The 7,500-nt window shown below is 36.5% G+C and overlaps 1 protein-coding gene across 2 annotated transcripts in view; it reads left to right on the plus strand.

Annotated features, from left to right (window-relative positions):
* The window catches only part of gny (ALG6 alpha-1,3-glucosyltransferase garnysstan), a 10,102-nt gene that overhangs the window by 1,412 nt on the left and 1,190 nt on the right, over positions 1 to 7,500 (plus strand). Inside the window, exon 2 of one of the 2 annotated variants that reach the window (XM_027377577.2) lies at positions 1,088 to 3,981. The exons of the other annotated variant lie outside the window; for it this stretch is intronic. Coding sequence (XP_027233378.2) covers positions 1,262 to 2,728 — 1,467 coding nt within the window. The 5' untranslated portion in view covers positions 1,088 to 1,261 and the 3' untranslated portion in view covers positions 2,729 to 3,981. Of the gene's footprint in view, positions 1 to 1,087; positions 3,982 to 7,500 lie in introns of those variants that run through there. 2 annotated transcript variants of the gene reach the window in all.

Genomic DNA, 7,500 nt, shown 5'->3' on the forward strand with positions numbered 1-7,500 from the left:
GGTATTTAGTAGATGCTAAGGTGATTGATCAATAAATAAGGAATCGGTCCAGTATCAGTTTTGCCAGAATATTTGAGGTGGAATGTTATTTGTTCTTTATAAGAGTGCCAAAGATATGGAAGCTGTGACAGGTACTTGACATTATACCACAATTTGGAATTATTATAGGTTATAGAGATTGAAGGCTCTTTGTTACAGGTCATGAGTTTCAAGTGGATGAAAAATGTCCACTCTGATTGCAAGAAAAGTCACATATTGAAAGCTGAGGTACACAGTGGCCGATGAAAGTAGATTACCAGTCTGCCTTAGCAATTGAAATTTATGATTATGACATTGCAGCAGAAATTTGAATGAAAATATAGCAAAAATATAGAAAAAAAAAACTGTGAAATGGTATCTTTGAAGGGTATGGTCCTCCTGTACTGTATATTTTAGTGACCAAATGGGATTACGGACCTAAATTACATCGAGAAGACATATTCATGTGCAGAAGGTTTCATCTTTTGACAAAAGATGATGTGTAGCTAGTGAAATGTTCTCATTAAAATGCTTGTAGCTTGTAGCTTTGTTTGCATTGATTTTTGTTCGTTTTCTTGCCTTCCTTTCCCTTCCCTTCCCTTCCCTTCCCTCTCCCATTCCTTCCCTTCCCTTCCCTCCTTCTCCCATTCCTTCCCTTCAATATCTTTACCTTTACCTATTCCTTTACAAAGCTACTTAGTTATTTTATTATCGTATTGATATCAGATTCATGCACTATTCATGGCATTTCATTTGCTGTTTTTGAATGTTTAGTTGCAATTCTTTATTTATTTACTAGATTAGTTTCAAGAGACAGAAAAAGTAGCTAACCTTTATAAGTGCAAGTATTTTTTCCAAACTATTTCTCAGATTTCCTGTCATTTCTTTTATATCGCTAGGCCCAGAAACAAACAAATTATCAGTGGATTGGCATGAATCAGCCAGTATTAAGTCTTCAAAATTTCATGGCTAAATGTTTTAGGTCATTGCTATTGAAACACTAGTGATTAATTAGTTCCTGGTCATTAGACCTCGTTAACCATCCACTGATTTTTTGTTTGTGTTCTAGGAGGAGTGGGAGTGTTGATGAGGCTGTCAGTTTTCACATCAGCTAAGGACGCAGCGCTGGACTATCTGCTCACTGCCGAGGAAGGACTGTCTGTGATTGACAACAGCTGAACAAGAACACACAATACATTGAGTTGCATTTCTCGCCTGTGGGCTTGGAAGCTACACCAGTGAAATGGCCAATGTTATTTTAATTACCCTTCTTGGGATACTGCTGAGATGGTGTGTGTCGCTGCATCCATACTCTGGAGCAGGAAAAGCCCCAATGTTTGGAGATTATGAGGCTCAGCGCCATTGGCAGGAAGTGACGGTGAATTTGCCCGTGAAGGATTGGTATATGAATACCACCGATAATGATTTGCTCTACTGGGGCCTGGATTACCCTCCGCTTACTGCTTACCATAGCTATCTGTGTGGCATTGTAGCCAAGACATTGAATCCCGAGTTTGTCGAACTCCATACATCTCGTGGATATGAAAGTTACGAACACAAATTGTTTATGAGATACACAGTCTTTGTTGTAGATCTCCTGATATACATGCCAGCAGCTTATCTCTTTCTGTGTGCTGCATCTCGGCCAAGGAGTAGAAGTGGGAAGTTAGAGTATATGGCTCTGATTCTTTATCCTGGTTTGTACTTGATAGATTATGGTCATTTTCAGTATAACAATGCTTCATTAGGAATATTTGTGGGTGCCGTTGCAGCTCTCATGAAGGGATATGACTGTATTGGGTCAGTTTTGTTTTCTCTAGCTTTGAACTACAAGCAAATGGAGTTGTATCATGCACTTCCAATTTTTTTCTACCTGTTGGGTCTGTGCTTCAAACAAGGAGGAATTTTAGGATTTTTCTTTAAGATCACCAAGATTGGCTTATGTGTGATATTAACATTTGCTCTAGTTTGGGCTCCCTTTCTCAAGGATCCGGAAATATTTTTGCAAGTACTTAACCGACTTTTCCCTATTAATAGAGGTCTCTTTGAGGACAAGGTAGCCAGTGTTTGGTGCAGTTTATCCATTCTTATTAAACTGAAAAATCTTGTGAGCAATACCAACATGGCTTTGATATGTTTGCTGTCCACTGTAGTGTGTATGATTCCATCAAGTTTGCACATCTTCATTAATCCCACTCAGAAGAATCTTCATTATGGACTTGTTAATGCATCTCTTGTGTTTTTCCTCCTAAGCTACCATGTTCATGAAAAGAGCATCTTGTTGGCAGCAGTACCTGCTTGCTTTTTATATGGAGATGAAACCTTTATGGTTACCTGGTTCTTCATTGTGTCCGTTATCAGCATGTTACCCCTTCTGGTGAAGGATGGGCTAACAATACCAACCCTTGCATTAACTGTCCTTGTTTATGTTATGTACTCAATCAACAGACAGTCAGAGGGACAGTCGAGGACCAAATATAGTGAGTTTTGGCGCTGGATCAACAGGTCCTTTTACCTCTCGTTGGTTGGATTCTCATTTTTGACGGTAGTGTCCTTGACAGTGGCACCGCCTCCAAGGTTACCTGATCTCTTCCCAGTTTTGCTTTCTATTGTATCTTGTGTTCATTACTGCTTCTTCACTTGCTATTTTCACTACCGCCAGTTCACAACTCGGTATGACAGACAGCAAGGAAAGGTGAAAAGGCATTAGGTCTGAAACGCAAGTATAATGTTTTCCATATTGCAGGACCAATTAATATAATAAAGAAGCGAAAGTTAGATGTTAGTATGCTGGAGTGCAACATGTTCGACTTTCCATGACCAATTGATTGTATCATTTATATTTTATTTTTTATTTCAATTCTAGGTCAGAGTTAGGTATGTTAGCGGCAATGGCCAGAGGTTGCATTGTTTTGATTAGTAGTTATATACATAGTTATACAGATATATTAATGTTAATCATCAATTTCATTATAAAAGTACAAGATTGAAATGATGTGATAATACATATTACTGTTAGACTTTTATATGATTATAGATTCCTAGTGTATTTACATTGATCCCAACTTACTAAATCATTCATTTGTGTTTTCCTTGTCGGTTGTAGTAATATTTCATATTTGAAGAGTGTGTTTGGTTATATTGATATGTATATTTGGTTCTTTTCTCATAGTCTAATCCTTTTTTTCTCTTTTCTTTTTTCACAAAATATTTATTGTTTGAATTTTGATGTCCTAGCATAGAATTTGCTTGGTCGAGTGAAATCCATCTTGTTTGCAGAATGAAATTATTTTCATGTATTTTGGTATAAGAATGTATGCTTTATCAGTTTGAGCTATATTTTTAGTTACCTTTACTACATAATATTTGGGAGTCCATGAGCCATTACCTTCCACTTTTTGTTACCTGCTATCAGTTTTCTTTCTTTTGTCTCTATATAAGTGCACTTGTGAGTGTGTTAGGTACACATGCCCAAAGAGGAAAAAATGTGCAACTTCTATCATAGACATTTCAGAACCATTCCTTTACTGCCAGTGATTTTAAGTCTCTATTTTTCTATTAATAGACAATAATTTATTTTCCCAGAATGTGAAGTTTCATTTAAGTTATTGGTCAAAAGGTTTATGCATTGAATTCCTTGCAAGGCTAACTGGAAGGACCCAATTTTTACAATTCTCCTTCTCCATTTTATTTCCCTTTTGTTCTTTCATTCTTTCTGTCTATCTCCATTCTTCTCCATCCTCCTCCTCTTTTTCTTCATTTTCCTCTTCTTTTTTCACATGTTTAACAGAGAATGATCAGATTCCACATGCTTCTCCTCTTTCATGGAAAATTATTGGAGATACACTATCTTTACACTCATATATAGAAGGAAACATTGTTATTGTGACAACATAGTTAAAGTCTAGTTTCAGTGACTGGAAATATTTTTTTTTGTTTTTTCATTAAAGTATTTCATTTTCATTGGTATTCTTTTATTTTCCCATATGTATGAAAGAGGAACCGTGATTAGTTCTTCATAGCAACTTATTGTGATAATACATGTTTAATACTGGTAATCTTCCAAGTGCTGAGAAGACCTGACATCAGAATAGCTTACAAAAGAGAACATTGTGGAGATCCAACAGGATTTTTTATTAGATTGGTGTTTAGTTTGTCCTGTTGGAATGAGATCAAACATCTCCAGAAGCATGATACTGATCTTTAAGACATTTTGAATCAAATAAAAGTTTTTACAAGTGTTGGGGATGTTCTCATCTATCTCCCAAACAGTATAACATCACTTTATATCTCACCTGTAATCATAAGATGTGCGCTTCAATATCTCCATTCTCGTGCGCCAAAGTAAGGATCACGAAGTCTTGGATAAACCAGTTTATTGTAGAGTTTGTAGAGAGCGTCTCTTCTATGTCTTTTCTTCATTGTTGATAAGCCAAGAGGGGTTACAGAAATCGCCGCTAGGGCATACATTTGACAGGTCATAGAAAACGGATTGCATGTCGTTACAAGGGTATCACAAACATAATAAATGTTTGTCAATATCTATATAGGAACTTTATAGTATTGAAAACATATCATTTAGTGTATGTTAATACATAACACTACCTTCCCCCCTTATGGAAGATAATATTATTATTGAGAAATATAAAAGCACACTAAATAAGTAAATATCACAATAGTTGCCAATATCACAATTATTATAAGTATTACAAGTGTCCCGAAGCTTATAATTAATACACATCACAATGACTTGCTTACACATAGATGCAATTACCATTTTTCCATAAGAATATAGTTGCCAACATATCTAAATGGAAGTTTATTTCTGGTAGACTTTTGCAGAAGCTTTTTCTTTTTAAACATCTGAAAAGGCACATTATCCTGGTCTACCTTAACTTCCTTATTTTCCAGCTGTTTTGACTGATCCTGTTGTATAGAAGGAAATATGATGACACCCTCCTTTAGATGTGATGGTGTCAGTTGATCAATGTGCCTTTTCATCTCTTTGCCATCATGATCTTTTACCATATAATGCAATCTATCTAGCCTTTGTACCACTTGTCCTTCAACCCATTTTTCCTCTGAAGAAGTATATGATCTTATCAATACCTTATCTCCAATTCTCTATAATCTTTCACACTCAAGGGTTTACTCTTTTGTTCCTCAGCTATTTATGGTTTCATTGTATCTAACATACATCTTACTCTCCTCCCCATCAATAGAAATGAAGGCGAACAACCTGTGGTCGCTTGAGGAGTGGTTCTGTATGATTGTAGAAACCTATTTATACTAGTGGTGAGACTAGATTTGCTACTGCCTCTACATTTCATGTTAGTTTTGAATGTCTGTACAAATCTCTCTGCTTCACCATTGGTTGCGGAGTGATATGGAACACTACGAATATGCTTGATGTTGTTCCCCTTGCAAAAATTCAACTGGAATAAATTGAGGTCCGTTGTCCCAACATTTGCTCAGGTATACCATGGGTTGCAAACAGAGACAATAGCACTCCCACAGTGCTATATGCAGCTGTAGAGGTCATTGGTATAACTTTAGGCCACTTACTAAATGAGTCCATTACAATCAGGAAAGTGTGACTTCGAAAAGGACCTGCAAAGTCAATGTGTAATCTCTGCCAAGGAGTACTAGGTGTCTCCCAAGGATGTGTCTTATATGGAGCTCGATTGTTTTGCTGAAATGCACAGCTCTCGCAATTTCTTAAATACGTCATGATGGCATTTTCAATACCAGGCCTCCACGCAAAAGTACGAGCCTTTGTGTCTACACTACCTTGGTGTTCGGCATGCAACTCGGCAAGAACCCTACTCTTCAGCCAGTCTGCAATTACTACCCTGGTATTTTTCATCATACAATTCTGTACCACAATTCAGACCACACATCTGAAAATGGTTTGTATTGCTGCCTAGACAATACATGTTTATCATTGAGCTAAACACTGTAAAATCTTTGATAATATGGGATCACTCTTTGATTTGCAATTAGTTTTGATGTAATCAGCAGCTCACATGCATCAACTAACAAAATGCTCAATGATCACACTTGTAGCCTGATCTACTGGTAGTAAAGACAGAGCATCTGCATTCCCCATCTTTGATGCTGACCCATACTCTATGTCGTAATTATAGACAGGGTTATTGACCATCTATGTAGATGAGCTGCTGCTAGCTCCAGCAGACTCTTTTTTAGGCCTAAGAGAGCTAACAGTGGTTTGTGGTCTGTTACTAATGTAGAGGTCTTTCTACAATACAGGTACATGTGGAACTTCTTAACACCATATGCCAGTCCCTCTTTTTTTATCTGAGAATATTTTTGTTCTGCCTTGTTCAGCAGTCTCGAAGCAAAAGCAATGGGTCTTTCAGTACCATCCTCCATAATGTGTGCCAATACTGCACCTAACCCTACTTGTGATGCATCACACACCAATTTTTATAGGCATATCCTTGTTGTAGTGTGCCAGAAATATTTCATCTGTTATTTCAGATTTAATCTTGTCAAAAGCTTCCTGACATTTTACTGACCAGTTCCACAGAACTTCTTTCAAGGTCAAATTATACAGTGGGCTAGCAGTGATGGCTAGATTCTTTACCAATTTACCATAAAATATTACTAACCCTAGGAATGACTATTCTTTGACATTCTCTGGCACTTTGGCACAATTAACTACCCCAACTTTTTCATCAGTTTTATGGATACCTTCACCATCAATTCTGAAACCTAAGTACTCCAGGGAGTTTACAAAAAAATGATTTTTATTTTTGTGTATTTTCATTTCATTTTCTTTGATCTTATCTAAAACAGCTAGTAATCTTTCTAGATGTTCCTTTTCTTCCTTTCCTGCAATCAAAATGTCATCTACAAAACAAAATACTCCTGGTAAAGCATGAATATTTTGTCCATGGTTTGCTGCCATATAACTGGACTTGATGCTTTTCCAAAAGGCAGTATTTTTGGCCTGAACACCCCTAAATGAGTACTCAGAATACAAAACTCTTGTGATGTATCATCCATCATTAGTTGTAAAAATGCAGATTTTAGGTCAATCTTTGAAAATAATTTGCAATCACCTATGGCAGCTAACATATCTTTGGCAGAGCATGTTGTACGACCTGCAATTGTGGATTTACAATTACCTTATATGCACCACGTTATCTACCATCCTCATTCACCAAAGTAGGGATCAAGAAGTCTTGGGTAAACCCATTTATTGTAGGGTTTGTTGAGTGTCTCTCTTCTACTTCTTTATTGTTGCTAAGCCAAGAGGGATTACATACATTACCGCTAGGGCATACATTTGACAGGTCATAGAAAACATATTGCGCATTGTTACAAGGGTATCACAAACATAATAAATGTTAGTCAATTTCTACATGGGAACTTTATAGTGTTAATAACATATATCAGCTAGTGTATGTTAATACATAATAATAAGAAAAGACAAGAAGATTAGAAAATGTAATTATA

This window comes from Penaeus vannamei, chromosome 10, assembly GCF_042767895.1.
Source record: "Penaeus vannamei isolate JL-2024 chromosome 10, ASM4276789v1, whole genome shotgun sequence".
Taxonomy (NCBI): domain Eukaryota; kingdom Metazoa; phylum Arthropoda; class Malacostraca; order Decapoda; family Penaeidae; genus Penaeus; species Penaeus vannamei.